The sequence below is a fragment of the Rhinatrema bivittatum genome, chromosome 4 (genome assembly GCF_901001135.1).
Source record: "Rhinatrema bivittatum chromosome 4, aRhiBiv1.1, whole genome shotgun sequence".
In the NCBI taxonomy this organism is placed as follows: Eukaryota; Metazoa; Chordata; class Amphibia; order Gymnophiona; family Rhinatrematidae; genus Rhinatrema; species Rhinatrema bivittatum.
Genome location: NC_042618.1, coordinates 407,028,675 through 407,054,797, shown reverse-complemented (window position 1 = coordinate 407,054,797; position 26,123 = coordinate 407,028,675). Strand labels below are relative to the sequence as shown.

At 45.2% G+C, this 26,123-nt stretch overlaps 1 protein-coding gene across 1 annotated transcript in view; it reads right to left on the bottom strand.

The window, feature by feature from the left end:
- The window catches only part of GXYLT2 (glucoside xylosyltransferase 2), a 77,098-nt gene that overhangs the window by 32,579 nt on the left and 18,396 nt on the right, over positions 1-26,123 (bottom strand). Inside the window, exons 2-3 of the mRNA XM_029601093.1 lie at positions 15,635-15,824; positions 13,746-13,877 (exon numbers count right to left, since the gene is read on the bottom strand). Coding sequence (XP_029456953.1) covers positions 13,746-13,877; positions 15,635-15,824 — 322 coding nt within the window. The remainder of the gene's footprint in view (positions 1-13,745; positions 13,878-15,634; positions 15,825-26,123) is intronic.

The following is a 26,123-nucleotide window of genomic DNA, read 5'->3' as shown; positions in this document are numbered from 1 at the left end:
AACAAATTACAATCATTCAGATAAAAACAACTCATAAAACAATTAAATAAACTTATCCTACGGCTGTGTGTGTGTGTGTGTGTGCAAAGGGGAGACTCAGGATTAGATTAAGGGGCAGGGCTGTCCTGGGGTGGGGGGGGGGTGTGAGAAGGTGGGGAAACTTGGCCATCCCTAACATCATTTTTGGCAGGCCAGGAGGTACTGTAGGTATGAAGGTGGGAGGAAGGAATTCCATCTCCCCTGGCTCTTCAACCTCATGGCCAATTTGCTCTAGACCCCACACTTCCCCAGCGTCAGTCCTGCTCATGATCCTTTGTCTGCAAAAGTATGGAAACCACATCTATTCTACAACAACCTAACTGGAAGATGTGTACATAAAACAGATTATAAAATAACTCAGGACCACAAGCTGGAGAGGGGCCAAGGGCTCCAGGCCTCATTCATCACAGTTATCCCTCAATGTCAGGAAACCACCGGGCACTCAATTTAATGCGGTGTGCATTATGTATTTTTAGACTCTCTGCTCTTGCTTATTTCCACTGCCGTAAAACTTGATTCATCCCTACAGTGATGGATTTCAGAAACGTTGCTGTGCACGTGACTTCCCGTTTCCTAAGCGATCTTTTTCATCGTAGCTGTTTTCTAAGCTTTTCCTTTTCATCGTAGCCATAAGAACCGTGAGCTAAATCTCTGGCATGACCGTGGAAGCCCCCTAAGAAGAGTGGATTCATCTCTTTCTTGCGGGGCAGGAGGAAGAGACAGAGGATACTGCTACACAGGTGAGCCCCTGGGACCGCTCAGCCTTCGCTGCACTGGAGGAGGCGAAACACGATCGGTGTTTGAAAACTTAAAATCTTTGTACTGGCCTGATGCAGAGGGAAGAAGATGGTGTCTACTGACGGTTCTTAAAAGCGAAGTAGCCTCATGAATTCCCTGGTTTACCCTTTCCTTTGAAGTTTCATCCATTTTAAAACCTCCCCTCTCTTGTTTTTAGAGCTTTTCAGACAGGTGTAAAGAGCGCTTAGGGGCTGGTTCAATCCGTCCACGTGTTCAAAGAGGGGGCCGAGTGTAACTCCACCGTGGTCCTATATGGTGCACTAGTGAAAGTGACCAGAATCGGATGCAGTACAAAAATGTTGAAAAGCACGACGACAAAAAAAAAAAAAATCTCTGTCATTGCAATGTTTTTTGCTTCCTTCCTTTTTAAATTGCTAAATCCTCTCTCGGAAAATGGCAGGCTGGGGTCCCCATTGCTTGACCGTAGCAGTGTGTGCTGCAGTTTGATTGGTGAGAGAGGGTGGGGGATGGACGAGGGGGCAGGGGAGGTCAGCAGGGCTCAGATGTGTCACAGACGGCGATGCACTCAGCTCTGGGAGAGAAGGAAAGAGGCAGCTGCTACAGGAGCAACCCTTGCCGTTAATCTGAAATTTCTCCACCTGCACTGGATTGGCGGGGAAGGGGGGAGGAAAGGGTATGTAATGATAAAAAATTGGCAGGGGGGAAGAGATTGTGGAAACAAGCGGTGGTGCCCAACAGGCCTGGAGACAAACTAGACTGACTCAAGCTTTCTTAAAACAGTAACTCTTTATTATAAGGTCACACATGCACAACCATAGATTGTTTTCTCTTCAGTGTACGCTCTTTTCTTACAGTGTGTTGCTTCCTCTCAGCTCAGGGTTTGGACAATACTGCACACAGGAGTTGCCTTCCTCCTGGAGACCTGGGCCTGATCTGGATATCACCACCTGGATCCCAGCTCTTATTCTCCAGTCTCTGGTTACACCCTCGAAGCCCCACCTGCCCATAGAGCATACTCTCCTTAGGAAATTTAAGGTGGACCAGGCATCTAGCCTGGTTCTGCACCAGTAAATAGGGGAACACTAGGGGCACTGCCTCATATAAGCTCCCCTCAGCTTGGACCTGTCGAGCCAAGCATACCTACTCCCTCCTGGATCCCATCTAGAGAGTCCCAGATTTCCCAGTACCCTTCTCTTAGGGTTACCCTCAACCGCATCATAACCACCACCCTGTGTGCCATTTATTTATTTATTTATTTATTTAACAACTTTTTAATATACCGACGTTCGTATGGCACATCACGCCGGTTTACAATTAACTCAAAAGGAGGAAATTACAATGAACAAGGGAAGGGGGGTGGGAGCAGGCGAGAAAGAGGAGAGGGGTGAGGGAGACAGGAGAGGAGGGAAAAGATAGGTAGCATGGAATGGAGAATAAAAGAACAACTGTTAAAATAGCAGGAACTTATTTACAGAAGGATCTATTTACAGTGGTTGCAACTAAAGTAAGATTGTTTACCTCAGTTTAACTGTATAATTTTGTAAATTGCAGTACGATAAAGGGAGGGGCGGAGGGGGGATGGCAATGAGATATTGCCTTAGGATAAGGGGGGAGGGGGGGAGTAGACAAGGAGAGGGGTACTAGGGGTGCATCTAGGTTTGGTTGGTTTCAGGATAGGCCTTTCTGAAAAGCCAAGTTTTTATACCTTTTTTGAAGGTGGCCAGGTGGTGGTATGCACATCCCCAGTCCTTTAACTAAGTCCTTTCCTGACTGGATTTCAATTCCACCCCAATGGAACTTCATGGACTGACTGGGGAACCACCAGTGTTGGTTCTTCTGTATCCTCAGTTGCTGGAGTTTCCACAGTGCCTCCCTCTGGGCTATCCGTGGACTCTTCCTCCAGATTCTCCACAGCACCTCCTTCTAGACTCTCCATGGTTTCCTCCTCTGTACACTCCGCAGCTCCTCCCTCTGGGTTCTCCGCAGTTTCCTCCTCTGTACACTCTGGCCACTCACCCACGCCGGTCACTGGCTCCTTCGCAGCCTCACTCACTGGGGTCTCTGCAGCACCACCCTCTGGGCTCCCCATGGCATCTTTTGCTTGCCTTTCCATGCCCTCTCTCTCTGGGCTTCTCACAGGAGGTGTTTTGGGGCTTCTGGTAGTGTTTGGGCACCCTACAAGGTCTTCATCCAGACCACCCATAGCGCCAGCTTCCAACTTCTCAACAGTGCTTCCTCATGGGCAGTCTATGTCGCTTTCCTTAGGGCTCTCTGTGACTCCTTACTCAGGATTCTTCACAGCCCTCTTCTCTGCACTTCTCAGGGAAGCAATCTCTGGACTCCCAATAGTGTTTGGGCATCCTACAGGGTCTTCTTCAAGACCACATTTAGCGCCAATCTCAGACTGTTGCCTCTGCTCAGTCTGCTCATTGGACACCTCTGCCAACCACTCATCCAATTCCTCCATGAACTGCTGGTATTCCTTGTCCAAGCAGTGCCACTCTGTAGTGCCCCCTTCCTGGGCATTCCGTGTCGCCACTTTTTGACAAGGCCATGAAGCTTCACTCCACATAGAAGTTGACAATGGCCCAGCACGATTCCTGGTTCCGTGTTTGCTCAGCCCAGGCCCACTGACTCCTTGCCAGGCTTTCTTGTAATTTCCTATCTCCCTCCTGGAGTTTCTGGATCAGGGCCTGCCATCTTCCTTCAGTCATGCTTTCAGACTGTTGCATTCTGAGGCTGCAATACCCTGGCTGCTCCACTCCAGGTTTTCTCATGGCTGCACATCTCCCTTACAGAGTGGCTTGCTTGCTGAAAGAGGGTCCTGCCCAGCTTCCATTCACAGCATTCAAAGCCCACTCTGGCCGCTAGCCCAGGCCATACCCTGCTCAGCACAGCCCTGCTGCACTGGTGTTCCTTTCACTTTTCCTTTCAAGGCAAAAAAGTAAAACAAAAAAACATAAAAAAAACTGTTTGATCAGTGATAACTTGCTCATTGTTAAATCCTTGTCTGTCTCCCAGCAGGGCTTCTCCCTTTAGCAGGTTCAACCCTAAAACTTTCTTGCTGCCCCTGCAACCAGGCCCACATACTGTTTCCTCTCTACCTGAAACTTTAAAATTTGGTGGTTTTTTTCTTCAGTGCAACTTCTGCCAAACCACTTCACAAAACACTGCACTCTTGCACTCCCCAAGCTCTGCACCCAGCTCCAGATCCACATGCTCCTTGGGTTCTGCACAGCATTTAGATCCACAGATCTTTCACAACTCTCTGCATCCATACAAACACTTTCTTGGATGCTGGGGGTCTTTTGTGCAAAGCTTAGAAAAATCCTATGCATGACACCATATGTGGGAACGAGCGGTGATTCCCGCAGGCCTGGAGACAAAATAAACTGACTCCAGCCTTCTTAAAACAGTAACTCTTTATTATAACTTCACACACGCTCGACCATAGACTGTCTTCTCCTCAGACAGTGTACGCTCTTTACTTCCAGTGAGTTGCTTCATCTCAGCTCAGGGTTTGGACAATATTGCATACAGGAGCTGCCTTTCTCCCAGAGACCTGGGCCTGGTCTGATTATCCCCACCAGGATCCCAGCTCTTATTCCCCAGTCTCTGGGTACGCCCTCTGAGCCCCACCTGCCCCTCAGGATCCTGCCCACAGAGCATACTTTCCTTAAGGAATTTAAGGTAGACCAGGCATCTAAGTCTGGGTCTGCACCAGTAAATAGGGGAAGACTAGGGGCACTGTCTTGAAGGGATAAAGAAATAAAAGTGATATTCTGCATCACTTTCGGTTCTCTTATGGGGGATTAAGGCGCTATATAAGCCCAAGACAATAAGAGAATTGTCTTCCATCCCCTGAACATGTTAGGGGATCAGACGTCATTTTCAGAGTGGAGCGCTGCCACTACAGAAAAGAGTCCACTGGAATAAATCTAGCAGCGGTACTACTCAGTCTGTCCTTTTCTAACAGAGGATCGCATCAGCCAGCCTCTCAGTCACAGTCCAGCAGCCTTCTGGGCAGGTGGTAAGAGGAACAGAGAAGGAAAAAAAAGTCCGTTCTAGCCATCGGGCATGAAGTACTGGAAGAAGAGCAGCAATCTGCGGAGCCAAGAGGCAGGGATGAGCTCTGGAAGCAAAACAAAGCCTAGCGTGGCAATTCTGAACCAGGGCTGGTTTTAAGATTCTGGTGCCCAAGGTCAGTGCCATGGCGATGGGGGACCCTTGGATGCTGTGATGGCACATGGCACTACAGCAAGCAGAAGCTAGCTTCTCTTTGGGTTGGATATTTGGTACCCTAGGTGCTACCTATGCCTAAATCCAGGCCTGTACTGAACCACAGGGTAGATGTGCCCAAGAAAAGAACTGAAAAGCAAATCTCCCAAAAAAACATCTTGAGGAACAATAAATTAAACAAAACTGAAAATAAAAGCAGACAGTTGGGAAGAGAGCAGCTAGCCAGAAAAGAAAAAAAAGCTTTTCGGATTCTGGCACGCTACACGTATCTAGAAAAAGAGCAATACAACGCGAGTCATTTCTGTTGCTCCAGGAATGGTGTCTGCATGGTTTCATTTAACGAGGGAAAAGCTCATGAGGCGTATTACATCCTAAAGCCTTGGGATGGGCTACTCACCTAGCCAACATGACCCCTACCACTTATTCAGTGCACATACACATACACATAGAGGGGATGGCAGCTCCATAATTCCGACGGGTGCCACAGAAAAAGGAGGGAGATTGTTCCTCCAAAGGCTCTGCACATTTGAAAACAGAACTTAAAAACAGACTGAAAATGCTTTTTAGTAAGTTAATGCGTTTGTGTGGGGTTCCTCTTATGCTGTAAGATATGTGCAACTTTGTGCAGTTCAGAGATATTAACAGTATCACCAAATTTTTTTTGTTTTAGGGTTTTTTGTTTCATTTTATGTCGTTTTGTTTTTGTGTGCATAAAAAAACAAAAACATTCAGTGCTCACTAAATCATTTTAATGTGCACTAAATGTTTTTTATATGCACATTAAATTGCGTAGGTGCATGACTGATCACATACGTGCGCATTAAAAAAACTGTAGGCACAGAAAATAAAAGAAGAAACAGCACGTCCTAATAAAAAGGTTTGGCATGCAAAAGCCCTCTCCACTCAGAGTAACATTATCACACACTGTACCGAGAGATTAACGACATCTGGAATAGCTCCTTCAAGGAGCCTGGGTTAGAGGGAGACTATCTTTGCTTCAGAAAAGGTGTTTCCATGGAAAGGAATTTGGTTGAAATATCTGCTGGGGTGTTGAGCTTCTGGTAGAAATTACTGTTATTGTAAATAATTTATTAATGAGCAATATTTACATGACACTGCTATATATCTCTGTAAACTGTAGTGTATGTGTAAATTTTTTTTATTGTATTTTAATTAGTTAAGGCTATTGTAGGATATAGTGGTAAAACCATCCATATATACTTTGTCGTAAACTGATGGATATTTGTAAAATCACTGAGCATTTTTGATGGAATGATTAATAAAAGTAATAATGAATAAATAAAATATTAAGACTGTACCATTTTTAACTGTGTGCTGCAGTACTCTTATAATTCACTGACAATTTCCGGGGGTCAGGAAAATGGAGTAACTTGGAATGAATGGGCATTGAAATGCTCTCATGAGATGTGCTGCTCATGTGCACCCCCTAGTGGCTTACTGTGGGGAAATTCTATCCAGATTTCTCAGAGGAAGGGATCCTGTGCACAGTAAAACCAAAGAAATAAGCATCTTTAATACTTCTGGGGTAGGTATTTCCCCATGTGACCGAGTTGTAGCTTTCAGAAGATGCTATTAGATGTAAAAACTAAACTAAAGTTAGAGCCTTGGGTTCCTGGGAGGGTGGATGATTTCCTTCCACTTACATCTAGCCTGCGTCTATCCATCCTAGAGACTGCGCCTATAATTTTATCCTGGCTTGCGTCAGCTCCCCTTAAAGTCATCACTGTTTCCAGTCCTGCTTACGAGCGTTCCTATTCTCCAAATCCAGCAGGGCACAGTTTGCTCTGACCTAATGAAAGGAGCACAGTCCCCCTGAAAGCTAGTCAGAAAAGTAGAAGTCAATCCAGTAGAAAAGGGATTGCCTACACTTTGTTGACCATTATTTCTAAGTATTCTTCAAAGAAATGGCATCCGCTAGAATGGATTCTCACATACCTTATAGGAATAATGAAGCCTATACTGGTACTGTTTGTGCTTTTCACGGTACAATGTTTGCCATCTTAGTCCACTTGAATGGACAGAAATTAAGGTTAACAAACAAAAAATAATACAAGCTGATGCCTTTTTATTGGTCTAACTTAAGTTTCTTGACTAGCTTTCTGGAGTGAACACTCCCTTCTTTAGGTCCAAGCAGAGCAGCATTTCTTTTCACTGTAAAACCGAAGCTCACTGGTTCCCTGAGATGTGACACAAGCCACCTACCAGAAGCTGCCAGTCGGAGCACTAACACCATGCAGACAGGGACATCTTCAGGGAAAATAATTCTGAGCATACAGAAGGAAGAGCTGTGCCCTGCTCAGGAAGCCAAGTTCCTGCCTCCTGCATGACAAGCTGCTAGCCTTTGCCTCTGTCCTTTAGAATGGTCTTGCATTTATCCCACGACCTCAAGGTAAACAGCGTGAATCAGATACTACATCTGCAAGGAAGCCACACTAATGCTTGAACAGGCAGTCCTCACAATCTTCTGCTCCATAAAGGCCCACTGCTTATCTGCTATCCCCCTAGGCCAATCCGCTACCACTCTAAGCTGGGAGGCAAGATAATACTTTTTAATGTTAGGAACACCCAACCCACCAGAGGCCTTTGGTTGATAAAGAACCGATTAACGACCCTAGGGGAGTCTATGCCTCCAAATGTATCAGAACAGCTTCCTCTGCAAACCCTGCAATACTGCATCTGGGACTAATATTGGTAATGTCTGGAAAATATAGCAAAGACGGGGGAAAATATTAATTTTAAGTGATGCAATTCTGGCCAACCAAGAGAGATTGAGCCGCTCCCATTTCTCCAAATCTCAGAAATCAAAGGTACTAATGTACCCCCAACAGAAACCCTAAAAAATATTTCAGGGTTTTTTTTCCCCCATTTAAAAGGAAATTGAGGTTTCAGTAATTAAATTGTGTTCTCTGGAATGGAAATATTAAGTATCTCAGATTTTCCCCTTTGGATTTAAAAAGCAGAGAGAGGAAAATGTTCAGAAAGTAACGCCACAGGGGCCACTGGAATCCTGTATCCCAGCACTTTGGAAACATAACGAGCCAATTTGGTCCAAAAATCCCGAGACTGTGTGCAGAACGAAAGCCTATGAATCAGGATACCAACCTTCATCTGACATTTACTGCACATTGCTGGGGTAGATATTCCTGCCCTAAATGCCTGGGCTTGGGATATATATATATGCTCAATGAATAAATTTATATTGTAATTCCTGAATACATATATTTCCTGAAATTCTCGTTTACATGCTTGAAGCAAAACTTCAAAGTCCGATCTGTAACTGCAAATCCACTTCCGTGGGTCCAACAATGCACTATGGTGTCCAGCCCCTAATCCATTTACCAGGAAGGACTGTGTGCTGGCTAAAAAGGCGATTCCAGTGTATTGGAGAGAAGACAGGGGACCTTTACTTTTTACACGACATGATGCAAATGGACAATAGGGCATCAGATGAAACCTTTAAAAGACAGAGACATTTTCTTGCGATTCGGGAGAAATGTATTCCAACTATTTCCCCTAAAATGCGAAGTTTTATCTTGAATCGAACTCCTTAAGTTTAGTTTTCTCATGGGGTCCTGTGTCATCTGTGGTGTCTTCATTGTGGTTTAGGTAGGGGAAGACAGGTGGGGCTGAGATTTACCTAGTAGGTTTGGGTTGTGTGAGGGAGGGGTCGGGAGGATTAGATGGGGATTGCTTTTGAAGTGCATAAGGAAAAACCTGCATGTGAGGCAGTGCCCTAGTGTTCCCCTATCTACCACTGCAGGACCCACCTTAAATACCCTAAGGAGAGTATGCTCTATGGGCAGGTTCCTGCAGGGCAGGTGGGGCTCAGATGGTGTAACTAGAGCCTGGAGAATAAGAGCTGGGATCCAGGTGGGGATAACCAGACCAGGCCCAGGTCTCCAGGAGGAAGGCAGCTCCTTTGTGAAACACTGTCTAAACCTTGAGCTGAGATGAAGCAACCCACTGTAAGTAAAGAGTGTACCCTGTCTGAGGAGAAGACAGTCTATGGTTGTGCATGTGTGAAGTTATAATAAAGAGTTACTATTTTAAGAAGACTGGAGGCCTGTCTAGTTTGTCTCCAGGCCTGTGGGAATCACCATTCATTCCCACACTGCACTTTGAAGGTATATGTATCTGATTGTTTTCTAATAAAACAAATTGAACGAAAGAATCTCAGATTTTTCTGTATTTATTTTAAATCCTGATACTCTCCCAAATCTCTCACGTTCAGAAACCAAAACACCTAGAGAGGATTTAGGTGTGCTCAATGTAAATATAAGATTGTCAGCAAAAAGCAAAATATTGTAAGATGTATCCTCCAACTGTATCCCCCGTATTTCTGAACTCTTTCTGACCCAATCGGCATGTTAACAGCAAATAAAAGAGGGGATGGAGGTCATCCCTGTCGTCTTACCTTAAAGTTATCAGAATAACCCCTACAGATTTTAAACCAGGCCTCTGGATTAGCATAGAGTTTCCAAATCTACAACAAGAAATTACCCTCAAGATCCATTTTCTCTAATACTTTAAATAACTGCCACTAGATGCCCAGGGCTGAATCCTAATTGAACCTTATGTATCATCATGTGAACGACATTGTTGAGGCGAGAGGCCAAGACTTTAAACAAAATCTTTAGGTCAGTATGTATCAGGGAAATCAAATGGTAGGTACCACACAATGTGGCGTCCCTACCCTCTTTTGCCAACAATGCAATACTAGCCATGTTGGAAGAAGATGCCAAAACCTTTCCCCCCCAGACAGTTAAACATATAAATTGCTAAATTGACAGAAAAGGCGGTTCTGAAACAACTAAATGAACACCTGGACGACCACAAAATTCTATTTCCCACACAACACGGTTTTAGAAAAAACCTCAGTACAGAAACCCTACTACTCAATCTTTCTGACACCTTATTAAGAGGCTTCGATAACAAACTAGATCACCTTCTGATCCTCCTCGATTTGTCAGCAGCCTTTGACACTGTGGACCACAAAAGGCTTATTTTTAGCCTGGAATCCATCGGGCTCGCTGGAAAAACCCTCAACTGGTTTTCCTCTTTCCTTAAAAACAGATTTTTCAAAGTTTCCTACAACAACTTTTCATCTGAGGCCATCCCTCTGGATACTGGAGTTCCTCAAGGGTCGGCTTTATCACCTATTCTCTTTAATATCTACCTTCTTCCTTTATGCCATCTTTTAACAAGCCTTAACATCATTTTCTACATGTATGCTGATGACATACAACTACTCATTCCCATTACTTCGTCTTTAGAAGAAACAATGTCAAAAGCAGCCTCACACCTAAAAGCAATACAAAATCTGCTGAACAATCTAAAATTATGCTTAAATATGAGCAAAACAGAATGTATACTAATTACAAGAAAAAACTTTGGTATAACTTCCACCCCACCCTTCCAATTTGACAACATTCAAATTCAACTCAAAGACAACGTTAAAGACCTGGGTTTCTGGCTAGATAATGAGCTAAATTTTAAAAAGCACATCACAACAAAAACAAGAGAAGGCTTCTACAAAATTCAAATACTCAAACACCTAAAACCGCTGCTTCATCCCCAGGATTTCAGAACCGTTCTTCAAGCCCTCATCTTCTCCAGTTTGGACTACTGCAACTCCCTTCTGATAGGCCTCCCTAATTCAACCTTAAGACCACTGCAGTTACTCCAAAATGCAGCTGCCAGAGTCCTGTCTGGTAAAAGAAAAGCCGACCATATATCCCCAGTACTCCACAACTTACAATGGCTACCAGTTAAAAAAAGAATAGAGTACAAAGTACTCACAATCCTACACAAATCAATTCACAAAGCTGACTACTCTGCCTTGGACAATATTATACACCTACATAAATCTTCACGGACAACAAGATCTACATATAAAGTTCAGCTGGATGTCCCTTCATTACCTCAAGCCAAATTATCCTCCACTAGAAATAGAGCCATCTCTATCGCAGGCCCAAAATTATGGAATTCACTACCTCAACACCTCAATTCGCAAGAAAACTTTAAATCTTTTAAAAAAGATCTTAAAGATTGGCTACTTTCACAGTCTTACAATGGCTGCTCACCCAATGACAACAGAACATAAATCTTTTTCATATCCACCTTCACGTTCTTTTTATGCCAGCAATCCCCTCCTTCTGTCTTTCGTCCTATCTTGCAGAAACCTTTTCTTCTCATTAACGGTATCAACCGTCAACTTCAAGTGTTGCTTACACTCATATCTATTGTTCAATGTTTTGTTCAATGTATTTATTGTCTTTTATTAAGTTAATGTTCTGATTCATTCTCTGTCACACTGTTATGAATTTAAATGTAACTGCTTTGTTATAATGTAAACCGGAGTGAAGGCTATGTCAGCTGTACCTCGGTATATAAACAAATGCTAAATAAATAAATAAACTAAGGATTCCAACAAAACCTCATTAAAAACTTACAAAATTTAACAGAGAATCCATTCAACCCAGGGGCTTTCCCAGAGTGCAGTTCCTTAATAGCCAAAAAAAACCTCACATGCTACAATTTCCTTATTTAAATGTTGCTGTGCAAGAGCACAGGAATAGTGACACCATCCAAACAGCAATCAATATCCCCATCATCTATCGAAGCTTCCTCCTCATAAAGCTCTTCATAGAACTGAGTGAACCTCCTTCTAATACTATCACTATCTGTCACAAAGGCCCAGTTCCTCTTTTAATTTTAACTATTTGATTTTGGGTATATTTGTTCCTCAATGTCTGTGCCAGAAGCTTACCTGCTTTATTACCCAACTCAAAGAACCTCTGCCTTAAAAAATCTAAATAATGAGTGGTTTCCTCAGCAATAAGTAAACGTAAATAATTTCTAGCAATTTTCAGATCACACAAAACTCTGGGATTGGGTTAAACAGTAGGGGTGTGCATTCGTATTGAACATAAATGTAAAACGCTACTTATTTTTTTTTTTTAACTTAAAAAAGTGATAAGACATAAACGATCGGATTTCCAACTTATTCAACATAGCTATGTTGAATAAGTTGGAAATCGCGATTGTTGATCCAAAATAAAAATTTAAACCCCTCACCTTCCTTAATCCCCCCCCAAAGACTTAACACAACTCCCTGGTGATCCAGCGAGGAGTGAGGACGCCATTTCTGAAAGCCTTTCCGAGGAGCACGTGACGTCGGCGCCACGTCGGAGTGACGCGGCGTCACGTGATTCCCCGTGATTTCGCGCCGGAACGCTCGTTCGGCCCAAAAGGAACTTTTGGCCAGCTTGGGTTCCCCGCGGGTTCGCGCCGGAACAAGTGTTCCGGCGCGAACCCGCGGGGAATCACGTGACGCCGCGTCACTCCGACGTGACGCCGACGTCACGTGCTCCTTGCAAAGTTGGTCAGAAATGGCGTCCTGACCCCGCTGGACCACCAGGGAGTTGTGGTAAGTCTGGGGGGGGGGGATTAAGGCGGGTGAGGGGTTTAAATTTTTATTTGCACATATGGACATATACTCAACTCATTGAATTCTGTTTATGTCCATATTGACCGCAAATGGGACCCCCTTTGGACATATGGACATATGAACTTAAACTTTTGCTCTGCACATCCCTATTAAAAACAGTATAAGAAGGTTTTAACTAGAGGGCGTGTGTTTTATTATCTGGCCCCTAAAGAATGGAACAAACTCCCAATTGTTCTGAGGTTGCAGCAAGATTACAAAGTATTTAGGAAAAAAAATTTAAGGCAGTCTATTTTCTGGAAGCTTTTGGGGGTAGAGAGCAGATTCAATGATATCAGTCAGGGGAATATAGAACAGAATATTTTTAATTGTGTGTAGTATTGGCATTGAATGTATATGTTTAGTATGTATTATTTTATGAATGTATTTATTGTAATCCGTGCCAAACTGATCTCTGGAGGTAGCGGAATATAAGGAATTTTAAATAAATAAATAAACACACAATGCTGTGTAGATGTACTAATTTCAGTTCTGTATGCTTTGTTATTTGTTTGGATTATTGTACTGCTACCACTGTGTATGTCCAGTTGTTACCTGCTGAGCTCTGTGGATCAGCAGATTAGAAATCTTTTAAATAAACAAATGGCTTACCCAGGTCAAAGCATGTCATCTGCCTCCCCCACCTCCAACTTCCCCTTCCCCCCATCCCCCCAGTTGCCTTCAATCACCACCACTCTGAGCCTCCATGGTACTTGCTCTACAACCACAGGCCTGAAAAGTTAATTCATCTGTTATTATAAAAAGTCTGCAGAATACAATTTCAATCATATAACCAATGAAGCAGTTATTTTGGTGCTGGGTGAAAACCAAGGAGCTTATTGCGAAGTGTCACTTGGAAAAACTTCTTTCCTGTCTGTCCACCCATTTTCCCCCCCCCCCCCCCCCCCCCCACCTCCAGCTATGCTTTTCACCAGTGTCCCCATCAGACCCAGCACTGGTTACAACTGGAAGGAACTGTCGCAGAGAATACATGGAGTAAAGCATAAAAGGAAACAGTGCCAGGAAGAAAAACTAAAGATTCCTTTCCAGGAAGAGATAAGAAGAGCTGCTTTTTACCAAGTCCAGCAAAACTACCAAAGCCCATGAGCCTGGCAGGACTCTGGCAAGCAGAGCAGCACTTCCGCAGTCACACAAGAGTATCTCACAGCAGCTGGCACGTTGTGAAAAGCAGGCTTCATACCGGAAGAAAGAGTCTCTGGGCTGCGCAAGGCTTGAACAATTTCTTCCACTCCTGTGCGTTTCCGATTGAAAAGGTGATGGGGTAGACGGTGAACTCAAATGCTACTTTGCCCGAACTTTGCCATTCTTCCAACTGGAAAACAGATTTAAAAGCATTCATTAAAAGTGAACTTCAACGGCATGAACTTGGGCTCACAGAAATCTACACATTCAATTGTCTTCTAAGGTCCAGTGATTTGCATTACCAGTGCTTCTTCGGGAGCTGATCTATTTATTTATTTATTTAAAGGCTCTTCTATACCGTCGTTAAGTTAATTCACCATCACAACGGTTTACAGAAAGGCACAATAAGGGAAAACTATAATTGGTATAGATTACAAATTATACATGTGCCAACAAAGAACGGTAACATATTTTAATAAGAAAGGACTGTGTGTTAATTAAGGCTTATATGTCGGTTGAAAAACTGTCAAGCGGTTCAAATCTAGCGTTAATATGCAATTGGAGATATTTAGAGGAAAAAAAACTGATTACTTGGTGTGTCCTTATCTTTCAACTGTTTTCCTCCTTCTCTTTGTAAAAAGCTTGTTTAAAAAGCCAGGTTTTCAGACTAGTTTTAAATAGTTTCAAATTTCTCTGCAGCCTTATTTCGAGTGGCATGGAGGAGTTCCATAGAACAGGTCCAGCCAGCGACAGTGTACTATGTTATCTCAGCCTAGTTTGATGGTATCCTGTTATAGAGTCCATCAAGCTAAGGTGAGAGAACACAGTAGAAATTTCATGTTTTTGAGACTTTCCTCACTCCAAATGACATATGTCTCACTCTACGTATGAAACTGGCCCCTAAGCCCTAAACCACCACTAACACCTCACCTTGACCTAATAGGCGGCCCTCCTATAGAGATATAAATACTTAACTACTATGTGGGCCTTGAAAATAGTCTCTCTCTCTCTCTAAACACGTCCCTTTTCCTTATCGCAGGTGTTATCAATGCATTACTAACACTTTTTTGATGAATGATGGTGTTAGTTGTTTAGCTACTTCTTTAGAAAGTCATAGTAGCTTCTTTTTCCTCTTTCCTTTATTTATTTTCCTAACAAAAAGGTTAGTTGCCCTTATAATATCTCCTTTTAGTTTTGCCCACTGTTCTTATACTTTTGGATTTAGAAGAGCAAAGGGCAAAACTAAAAGGCATTATTATAAGGGCAACTAACCTTTTTGTAAGAAAGATAGCTTAGAAGGGGTGTGGGATGTCAGATGCTGCAAGACTGGGACGGCAGGGCCATAAATTTCTAGCATAGGTAGCCAGGGGGCTGTGAATGGGCAACTAGATCTGTGGCGACTCTTTCTGTTATTTTACACTTGCAGCTCAACACTTAACTGACTATATTTTTTAGCATACAGCCGGTTAAGGCTACAGTTATCCAGCCACACATGACTGCATAATTTTAGACCTGCTTGCAAGCATGTCTTGAGCTAGCCAAATGACTCCAAATATCAGAGTTAGCCAGCTATGTTATTCAGCTAACTCAACCTTGTCCTGGAATGCCTCCAACATGCCCTTGCCTTATTCGGCTAAATCTTAGTCAAATGACAACTTATCCAGCTAACATTTAGTCAGATAAACAAGGAGGATATTCAAACTTGCCATTTAGATGGATAACTTGTGAGTTATCTGTCTAAATGGCTTTGAATACTGACCTCATAGTTTTACTCATGCCTTATTACATCTGGGCCTCTGGGGGTTTTAGGAAGTATTTTGCATTGAAATAATGAAGCTGAGAATTAACAAGATTGTCACTAGCAAACATTCCCTAGCTGTAAAACCCAATTAGAAGTGCTGTCTATGCTGAGGCAGGCATGATGGGCTCGGAAAGCCACATGCTTACCTTCTTCTGAAACTCTGGCTTCAGGGAATCGTCAGCAAAGATGTGAAAGCGGAGGCTTTTCTTACTGAAGAGCAGAGCAGATTTAAGCATGGTCAGAGTCTCTTCCAGACGCTCCCCGCACGCTACTACTGCCAAATGCATCCAGTCCTCAGAAGGCACCAGTTCCACATATTCTGAATCCCCATGTCTTCTAGAATGAAAATAAAAAGAAATGGTGTAAAAAAGAAAGATAGTTTCCTGAATTGCAATACGACTTGAGGAATTAAAAAGCCAAGTCTGTAGCTGTGCATGTAACTATGTGTTTATTTTATATTTTGTGTACATTTGCATTACTTTTTATAACTCTTCCTGTTTATATATGCATGCTTTGATAGAACAAAGCTTAGACCACATTCACAGTGCATGAAATCATTGCTACAACTGAAAAAATAAAGCAGGAACTTGAATTTAAGCTGGAGGAGATAAAGATATTTTGCTACATTTATTTTCCAATTTTGTTTGGCCTTTCCTTCCAATTCTTTTGGAGTTCAGCTCAATCAGAACCAATCTCTACTGGCACTGTAGCATAATGAAATTACTACTTACCTGATAATTTAATTTTCCTTAGTGTAGACAGATGGATTCAGGACCAATGGGTTATGCTCCCCTGCCAGCAGATGGAGACAGAGCAAGCTGATGTCACAGTATATATAGCTCTGCAGTGACCTCAGCCTGCCAGTATTCTCTTCAAAAGAACTGTGGACAGACTAGCAAAAAACTTCATTAAAAACAGATAACCAGAAATGTACTCAACCAACAAGAAACACTGAACTCAAGCAAGGAACGTATGTACCCCAATCTAGGGACTGGGTGAACACTTACTAGTAATCCCCTGGAACACGAAGCCCTTCCGGAGGACCATTGACACAATCATTCAGCAGCTGAGGGCGAGAAGCTTAGTCCATCTGTCTACACTAAGGAAAATGAAATTATCAGGTAAGAGTGATTTCTCCCTTTCCAAGTGTGTAAACAGATTGATTCAGGGACCAATAGGATGTACCAAAGCTACTCCTGTGTAAAGATGTGCTTTTGTTTATTACGAATTAGGCAATATCAACGAAATTGCCTAATTCATTATGGTTTGGGGGGACCTGAACCACGAAACGGATTTTCCCCGAGCTTCGGGGAAAATTCGTTTTTCGGGTTAGTGCGGGGGGAGGGGCACAATTATTAAAAAAAACCCAAAAAACCCCACCCCAACCCTTAAATTTTACTTTCTTACACGCCCCCCCCCCCCCCCCCCCACCATCTCCAATCCCTCTCCAAGACTTACTAAAAGTCCCTGGTGGTCCAGCGGGGTCCCGCGAGCGATCTCTCCCTCCATGCTGTCGGGCCTGCTATGACTCAAAATGGTGCCAATAGCCTTGCCCTTACGATGTCACAGGGGCTACCGGTGGCATTGGTGCCATTGGTCAGCCCCTGTCACATGGTAGGAGTCCCCCCCAAGATTTGCCAAAAGTCCCTGGAGGTCCAGCGGAGGTCCAGAGCAATCGCCTGCACTAGGGCCGTCGGCTGCCAGTATTCAAAATGGCGCCGATAGCCTTGCCCTTACGATGGACCCCGCTGGTGGTCCAGCGGGATCCAGCTAGCGATCTCTTCCTCCATGCCGTCGGGCTGTCGGGCCTGCTATGACTCAAAATGGCGCCGACAGCCTTGCCCTTACGATGTCACAGGGGCTACTGGTGCCATTGGTCAGTCCCTGTCACATGCTCCTACCATGTGACAGAGGCTGACCAATGGCACCAGTAGCCCCCGTGACATCTTAAGGGCAAGGCTATCGGCGCCATTTTGAGTCATAGTAGGCCCGACGGCATGGAGGAAGAGATCGCTCGCTGGACCACCAGGGACTTTTAGTAAGTCTTGGGGAGGGATCGGGATGGTGGGGGTGTAAGAAAGTAAAATTTAAGGGTTGGGGTGGGTTTTTTTCCCCGATTCGCGGTTTTTTTCCCGATTCGTGTTTTTTGTTTTTTTATTCGTTTTTCTGGTTTCGGGTTCCAGTTTCGTTTTTGGCAAAAAACGATCCGTGGGAAAACGAGTTTTCCCACGAAGCACCTGAACCAAAACCCGACCTGAGCCAGAAAAACGAAGCTCATCTCTACTCCTGTGTAGGCGGGCGGCTGCCCACGGTCCATTCAACATAGCACTTGCAAAGGCTGCATCCTCCCAGGCCTGCAAATCCAGACATTTAAACCTGGAAAAAGTATGTAAGGACCATGTTGCAGCTCGGCAAATGTCAACGGGAGACAGCAATCTAACCTCCGCCCATGAGACTGCCTGAGCCCTAGTGGAATGAGCCTTAACCTGAGAAGGCAATGGCTTTTCAGCATCCATGTATGTGGCCATGACTACCTCCTTAATCCAGCGAGCTATAGTAGCCCACGAAGCTGGTTCGCCCTGCTTCCTTCCACATGAAGGCCAAACAGGTGATCTATCTTTCAGAAAGGTTCAGAAACCCACAGATACCGCACAACAAGTATCTTGACATCCAAGGGATTAGTCCTGGGGGAATTCTGTGCTACTACGTAATGTAGAATTTGTGCAGAGTTCTCCCTTCCCGCAGAATTCCTTCCTCGCCTCGTAGATTCCACCGCAGCCTCTACCTTCACGCAAATTGCTTCCCTCACCTTTCAGAATCCACTGCAGACAAATGCTTCTCCCTTCCGAATGTTCTGCCGGAAGAGGAAGCAAAACCGGAAGCATTGCGGCACGAGCGAGTTCGCCACACACGGAGAGCGGAACCATCGCATCACGGGCACACGCAAGGAGAGCGGAGGCAGCACAGCACAGGTGAGGTTAGCAAGCTGCACTGTGCAAAGGCCAGGACCCTACAATCGGAGAGGGGGGAGGGATAGAGGTGGAGGTGGGGAGAGAGGGGAGGGAGATAGAGGGGAGAGAGAATGAGAAGGGGGAGGGGAGGGATGAAGAGAGGGGAGGGAGAGAGAGAGGGGAGGGGGAGAGACAGGAGAGAGGGGAGGGGGAGAGAAAGAAGGGGGGGGGGGAAAGAGTGTTTCTAGTGGGGGCTCGAGGTATGAGGGAAAAGCAGGTGAATGGCGACGGGGCGGAGCCAAGGGGGATTCATATTTCCATTTGTTCTGAACCAGAGGTCTCAAGCCTTTGACATGTGTGCCCTGGCACTGGACAGCTGAGTGGACTCTGACTTCTGCCGCAGAGATTGCGTTTAACCAAACATTTTCTACTGCTGCGCGAGACCGGCCCCCACAGCAGCGGGAGATATTTGGTTAAATGCGACTCCTGCTGCTGCATGTGAGGCTTGGAGCTAGCTTTCTGATTCAGGTAGTGGCAGTGGGGTAGTGCCGTGGGTTGCTGCCCCTGATCTAGAGCAGGTGGAGATGCGAATCCTCCTTTGACCTCTGCTTCTGTTCCTGTTTACCTCCTCTTATGAAAATACTGGATTGCACTGAAATGCAGAATAATTTGCAAAAAATATTATGTTATTTTGACAAATAAATGTGCAGAATTTTGCAGAATTTAGAAAGTGTGTGCGCAGAATTTTCAATTTTTTTGTGCAGAATTCCCCCAGGAATAAATGGATGCAGAAGGTGATACTTCTCTGCGTCCCTGACCTTATCCAGAGACGGCAAGGAAATTGACTGATTCAAATTAAATTCTGACACCACTTTGGGCAAAAAGGATGGAACAGTATGCAGCTATAACACCCCTGGAGACACCCAAATGAATGGATCCCGGCAAGACAAGGCCTGCAGCTTGGAAACTTGATGCACAGAACAGATAGCCACCAGTAACACTGTCTTCAAGGTCAATAGCCACAAGGAAAAGCTATGCAGCGGTCAGAACGTAGGGCCTGCCAAGAATTCCAACTTCAAATTAAGAGTCCACAAAGGGACCGGTAACCTCAAGGAAGGCCAAAGATGCTTAACTCCCTTCAAAAAACGGACCACATCAGGAAAAGACGATAAGGAATCACCATTCACCGGACCCTGGAAACAGGCAACAACCGCAACCTGTACCTTCAAAGAATTAAGGGCCAATCCTTTATTTAATCAATCTGCAAAAATTCCAGAATAAGTGGGATCTTGACCGAATGAGGAAGAATTCCCCGATCTTCACACCAGGCCTCAAACGCTCTCCAAACCTGCACCTAGGCCAAGGAAGTGGAGAACTTCTGAGCGTGGAGCAAGGTAGCAATCACCCTAGAAGAATATCCCCACTTCAACAAGTGAGCTCTCTCAAGATCCAAACTGTAAGACAAAACTGAGTCGGATCTTCGTGAAGGATGGGTCCCTGCTTCAACAGATTCTTGCACGACGGAAGACAAAGGGGGATCTCCACCAGTAGTCTTTGCAGATCTGCATACCACGGTTGCCGTGGCCAATCCAGTGCCACCAGCAGTACCATTCCCCTGTGGCCTTCGATCCTGCAAACCATCCTGCCCAACAAGGCCCATGGAGGAAAGGCATAAAGCAACTTGTCTTCTGGCCAGACCTGTACGAGAGCATCTATGCTTAGGGACCACAGATCTCTTCTGCAGCTAAAGAATTGAAGAACCTTCGCATTGCGAGAAGTCGCCAGCAGATCTAAGAACGAAAAGCCCCAGCAATCCACTATCAGCTGAAATGCCTCACTCAACAACACCCATTCTCCTGGGTCCAGACTCTCCCTGCTGAGAAATTCTGCCCTTACTTATGGTTTATGGTTTATTTGGTTTTCTAGACCGTCACATCACTAATAAAATCTTCACAATGGTTTACAAATGATTATAGCAGGGAAATACAATACATAAAACCAAAAGAACATAACAGCTAAAATTACAAAGTAAAAGTAGAATCAAAGCTTTAGCTGTTAAAATCAGTCTAAAATATAAAATAATAATAATAAAAAATGTAAACATCTCACTAAAATTAAGGAAGCACAATAATAAGCAATAAATAAATAAATAGTAAAAAGTAAAAATGTAAAAAACATGCTGTAATATTACCCACTCTCTACGTAAACGCATGTAAAGAGCCATGTTTTTAAATCAACATTAAATTTCTTAATGTCTGTTTGTAACCATAATTGTGGTGGCAAAGTATTCCAGAGCTTGGGACCTGCGATAGAAATTGCCCTCTCTCGTACTTCGCATAGTCTTGCTGTTTTTATTGTAGGTATTGTTAATAAGCCTTTGTTGGCGGATCTTAGATTTTTTTGTGGTACATGTACTCTAATTGCTGTATTGAGCCATTCTGTATTGTTCCCATAAATTATCTTGTGAAGAATACAAGCCGTTTTGTAATGTATTCATGATGTTATAGGGAGCCAATGTAACAAGATTAAAATAGGAGTAATATGATTGCATTTTCTTACCCCTGACAACACTCTTGCGGCAGCATTTTGTAAGACTTTAAGTGGCCTTATAGCGCACAAAAATGCCGCTGCCTACCACACAGCGCGCAGGCAAAAAGCCTAACTGTAGGGCATAGCCCACTGGAGCCATTCAACCCCGCCAGGCTGCCCAGTTCCCCTAACCCCCTTGGGAGCGGGAACAAACATCGGAACAGCGTGCCAAGCAAGGAGACCGGAAGTAGTCCTGCAAACCCCTCTATACTGTCACTGTCTTTACAAACTTTCTTTTTTTTCTTTTTTATTAAAACTTACCCAAGCTCAGACCTTATTGGCTGAGTACAGAGATGGTCTCTGGCTGTGGGGGGGAGAGGGCATGTGCTGTTACCACCGCACTCGGCCTCCTGCACCCGCTGCCTCTAAGCTGTACAATTAGCTAAGTCCACGCCAGGCACACATCTAAGGGACAACGGAAATCCCCTCAGGAATTCTCAACTGGGAGAGGGACCATCTGGTATCACCACAGGAGAGCGGGGCTTTTCTTTTTCTATTTTAAATTCTACTTCCAAAATCTGAAGCAGTCCCCATAAGGAGATGCACGTCCACCATCTGCTGGAGATGGAGAATACTGGCAGGCTGGGGGTCACTGCAGGAGTATATATACTATGACGTCAGCTTGCTCTGTCTCCATCCCCTGGCAGGGCAGTATAACCTACTGGTCCTGAGTCCATCTGTCTACACGCTAGGAAAGCTTTAATTCACAACTACCCGGATGTTTTCCCCACATTTTTAACTCTCTTCCTCTCTCCTACCCCACCATCCATTAAGTCTAGCCATCAAAGCACCAGTAATCAGCCAGAGGCCACAGACGGCAGTTCCCTCCACAATCCACCCTGAAAGCAGCCAGCAGGTGCCACAGCTGGGCAATGGCCAAGGAATGTACAATGAAACTGATATAGAGTCCGATATTCAAATTTACTGTTACGCCCCTGCCCGCGGCTGCTCCGCAGACAGGGCCTCACCTTCCTCTGTGGCCCAGTCTGCCACCAAGCCGCGCTGCCTCCTTCTTTGTGGCCTGCTGCTGCTGCTGGCCGACCCTCCTCTCCTGCACGGCTAGAGCCGCGCCGCTGACGCCTCTTCGGGGAAATCCCCCCCGCCGGGAATCTCTTCTTTTCACGGCCTGTGCTGCCGCCGGAGCCCTCCGCTTCGGGGGAATCCCCTCACAGGGATTCTCCTTCACCGTGGCCCGAGTGCTGCCGCTAACTCCTCTTTACAGCAGGGAGCTGCCAACGCCGTCTCATCTTCCTCGGGACTGGTCCAGCCCCAGCGCTGCTTCTCTTCAGCGGCAGGAGCCGCCTCTGGCCTTCTCTCTCATCTCCGATGCTGCTGCAGGCTTGGCTCCGCCCCCTGTGATCCAGGGCTCCCTCTAGGGGCTGGCCGCGCAGCTCTTCTCTCCATTTAAAGGGACAAAGCAGGAAGTTCCTCTTCAGCCCTCCCAGATGACGTCTTCAGGACTCTTCCTGCTCCTGCCCTATAAAAGGGCACTGCTCCATTCCTTCAATGCCTTCGGATGGAGTAACATCCTCCAGAGACTCCATCTTCGGAGTTCCATCATCTCCAGCTTCCATCCTCGGAGTTCCACTGTTCCAACGTGGTTATCTTCAAGCTCCTGTCCAGAAGTGTTGCGTTCGTGCCTCTTCTTGCCCCCTCACTCCACCCTCTTACCTTGGGAGCGACTCCCTTTGGCTCTGATGGACAGTTGCAGCCGTGGCTTCTCTCTGCCTCTTGGTCCCAGTGTCCCCGGGCTGGCTTGACGCTATGGATCCGCCATGTTCCTGATGACGTAAGGGCGCGCGTGTGCATGCGCTCCAGACTTGTACCAGCAAGGGCGTGAACCTCGGGGGCGTCCCCCCGTAGTGACGTCATCCATTTCCACTTTAAAAGGTCTTTGTTTGCTAACCTCTAACAAGTTAGCAAACAAAGGACTTGCTTCGGCAGTCTACGATACTTACAACAACGATCCGAATCAGCTCGGGGAATCCGTCCCCACTGCTTGGCCTCTTCAAACTTACCAGGAGTACCCGCTCCACAGGGGCTCCTCTCTCTATTCTTGATTTCAGATTGCCGGAATACTCAGAAGACTCCTAATTGCCTGGAGGCGATCGCGGACGTGAACATGGTGAGTTCTATTGTACATAGGAATCGGTACTCGCTCCATGAGGGCCTACATTCCTATAGCTCTGAAGACTCCCTTCCGTCCAAGACGTTATCGCAGGTACGGAGATCGAGAGTTAGATTGGCAAGATTGCAGAAAGGAACTGGTACTCGCTCCTCGAGGGCCTATGTTCCTAGAATTCTTTACAGATTCTCTTCTACGCTAGAAGCCATTTCATATACAGCTATTGTGAGTTCTTATTACAGACTGTGTACAGGAACCAGTGCTCGCCTACGGCTCCTGAATATACTGAAGACTCTCTGTGGCATAGAGACCATTGCAGACATCTACTATTGTGAGTGTACCATCTTGTATCCAATATACCCCGTCTACTCACTCCTTCTAGTCTCTCTCTACAGTTCAGCGACCCAGAGATTACATTCCAGTATCAGAAGGACTTCAGCCCTACTGGACACCTCGACTCTCTACTGCCACCTCTGGTGGTCCAGCATCCAGCTTAATAAAGAACTATTTGTTTTTACTTCATATTCTAGCCTAGCCGGTGGTTCCTCTTAGGATCTCCTCCTGGGGGCGCTGTTATCTGCCATCGGCCCAAGGATTCACCATTTCCTCCTAGTGGTCATTCCATTACACTATCATCACTCTGTGGGAGCCAATCACTACAGACCACTAACACTGCTCACGGAAGTATTATATAGACAACTACCTTCTCTTTCTTTGGGACTTGCCAGCAGCCTATATATAACAGATTGCTACTCCGTAGCAGTACAATATCCTATTGTTAGATCCTCTCCTCAGAAGAATATCATAGAAAGATTGCCAACTCCTCTTCCCTGGGGAGTTGGTCCATAACAGCTTGCTACCTTCCTTTCTTTCAGGAAAATCTAACAGTAGTTCGCTACCGATTACTAACTGCCCTCCTGGTGGGGTCAGCACTACAGATAGTTAACTCCTCCCATCTGGAGGCGCAGATCATGACAGATTGCTACTCCTCCTCCTTTCAAGAGAAAAGCAGAACAGTTTCTACTCCGTCCTCCTGGCGGAGTGAGAGACAGCAGATTGCTGACTCCTCCCCCCTGGAGGAGGAGAGCACTAACAGATTGCTACACTTTCCCACTGGAGGAGGAGAGCGCTAACAAGAAGACTTAGTGTTCAAGTCTTCTCTCTTCGTGATGTCTTCTTTGTGATGTCTTCGTCCAATTTCCAGGTCTTTCCTGTCGTCAACCTTCCTTGTGGTATGTTCCAGTCTCAGGCTTTCCTTCCTCAAGCCTCGGGATCCCTCGTCTATTCGTAGATGTCCCTGAAGCTCCGATGTCTCGATGTCCTGATGTCCAGAAGTCCACCTGTTCTGAGTCCCAGATGTCCTGGTGTCCCGACGTCCTCCATCCAGATGTTCATCCGTCTTTTTCTATCAAAGACTTCCAGATCCTACCCTAAGCAGAGACCCATTCCTGCTGTTGTCCATCTCTTCAGATGTCCAGGTTTCCTGATGTCAAGATGGCTTCTCTGAGGTACTGCCCTCTACGTACCTCTCTTTTCACTATACCTCTTTATCCTGAAGAACATGTCAGCAGATCTTGGCGTTCCCTGGACTCTCCAATCAGTCTACGCTTGATAGATTGGAATCTCTTCATTGGACTTCATCGAGTGCTGCCCGACTCCTCTCCGTCTGGTGCTCCTCCCGTTCCTAGTGTGGTCCGCGACCAACCTCTGGGTTGTGTAGGGCGCACAGCGGACAAGGTGGTCCGCGACCAGTCCTTGGGCTGTGTAGGGCGCCTTAAGGAATAGCACTCCCTAACTTCAAGAGCCTCGTCTCTTCATACGCAAGAGTGTTCCTCTTCATCCTCTCCAAGAATCTAATCTCATCTTCGTCTTCAAGAGTACACCTCTTCTTCATTCATGTCCAGGAGTCCTCATCTAGTCCAAGTTCCAGGAATCCTCCTCCTTCTATGAACTCTGACTCTTAGCTCTTCGGACCAGGAGTTCCCTGTTACGGTTCCATTTTTCAGGAGTTCGAACTGTGTCCAAGCTCGCACTTGCTTTCCTATCCTCGGGGTTTCCTATCTTGGGGCTCCTCTCTGAGTTATCTCGTAGACCAGGGACTCACACTCAACACAGGAGCAAGCGATCACACCTCTACGCCCCTTCCCAAGGCTTTCCCACACGCATTCACCACGGAATACGTAGCCACAAGGCGTGTCCGCAACAGTTACATAGCTGGATAAAAAGGAACTTATCCTGCTATGTAGCAATCACATTCAGCAGTCACCACTTAGCCAGATAAGTGACTTATCTGGCTAAGTAGATAACCAGATAAGTCAAGGGTAGGCAATTGATGTAATGAGGAGCTACTTATCTGGCCAACTTAGCCAGATAAGTGACAATATTTGGACTAATCCAGTTAACTTAACTGGATAAGCTAGACCTCTTCTATGCTATAACTTATCCAGTTAAGTAGTGCCAAATACAGGGATATTCAGCAGCATAGTCATGCTGCTGAATATCCCATATAAGCCCGTAAGTTTTATCCGGCTAACTACATAAATGTTTAATTTTGAATATCTACCTCATAATTTTCATCTACCCAAAGTGACAGACAATTAAAGTAAGAATCTCAACTAGGCAGAATGGACTGGCCAGCAGGACTTGACATCAGGTAATTTACAATATTACCACATTGGCAGATAAGGTCTTTAAGGCCCATCTAGTCTTTCCCAATTTGGCTAAAGATGTGAGCCTCTCTTTTCCCATTAAATCAAACAATCATAAATCATCCTTAAAGAGTCCTGGAAGTCTAAACTTTTAGCATGATTTTGACTGTCCAAGAAGCCTGATCCACACATCTCTTAGCTCAGGCTATATTTTGGGCCAGATGTATTTAGGCAGCACTTCCAAAACTTGTCGGACGACCCCATAGCCAGTCGTGTTTTCAAAATACCCACAATGAATATGCATCAGAAAATTTGAATATAC